The 323-nt window shown below is 43.3% G+C and overlaps 1 protein-coding gene across 1 annotated transcript in view; it reads left to right on the top strand.

Moving 5' to 3' along the window:
• Nucleotides 1-165: 165 nt before the first annotated feature.
• The window catches only part of LOC119588969 (serine/threonine-protein phosphatase 6 regulatory ankyrin repeat subunit B-like), a gene marked incomplete in the record, with an annotated part of 103,883 nt that continues 103,725 nt past the window's right edge, over nucleotides 166-323 (top strand). Inside the window, 1 exon segment of the mRNA XM_037937576.1 lies at nucleotides 166-214. Within this exon segment, the coding sequence (XP_037793504.1) occupies nucleotides 166-214 (49 nt within the window).

Genomic DNA, 323 nt, shown 5'->3' with positions numbered 1-323 from the left:
GACAGCCAGGCAGACAGATGGATAGCTATAGACACATAGACGTACGGAAAGCCAACTTGTGCTATAGCGTGCCATCTCTATCACCTCACCTCTAATTACCCATAACAGTATTCCCTCCAATTAGCCTCACCTAAGGAACCGATCAGCCGCAGTCATCACATTAATATGGCAAGAAGCTCTAATGACTGGATGATCGTTGGTCACGTGTGCGAGTGTTAGTAATTACGAGAGAAAATGCGAGGATGGTTAGTGCTTCTCGCCTGATGTATTTTTTCGCATATTTTTTGGGGTAAATCTTTATGACAATATGCTCTTTGGGTAAT

Source organism: Penaeus monodon, chromosome 24 (assembly GCF_015228065.2).
Source record: "Penaeus monodon isolate SGIC_2016 chromosome 24, NSTDA_Pmon_1, whole genome shotgun sequence".
Lineage (NCBI taxonomy): Eukaryota > Metazoa > Arthropoda > Malacostraca > Decapoda > Penaeidae > Penaeus > Penaeus monodon.
This window is presented reverse-complemented; position numbering and strand designations above follow the sequence as displayed.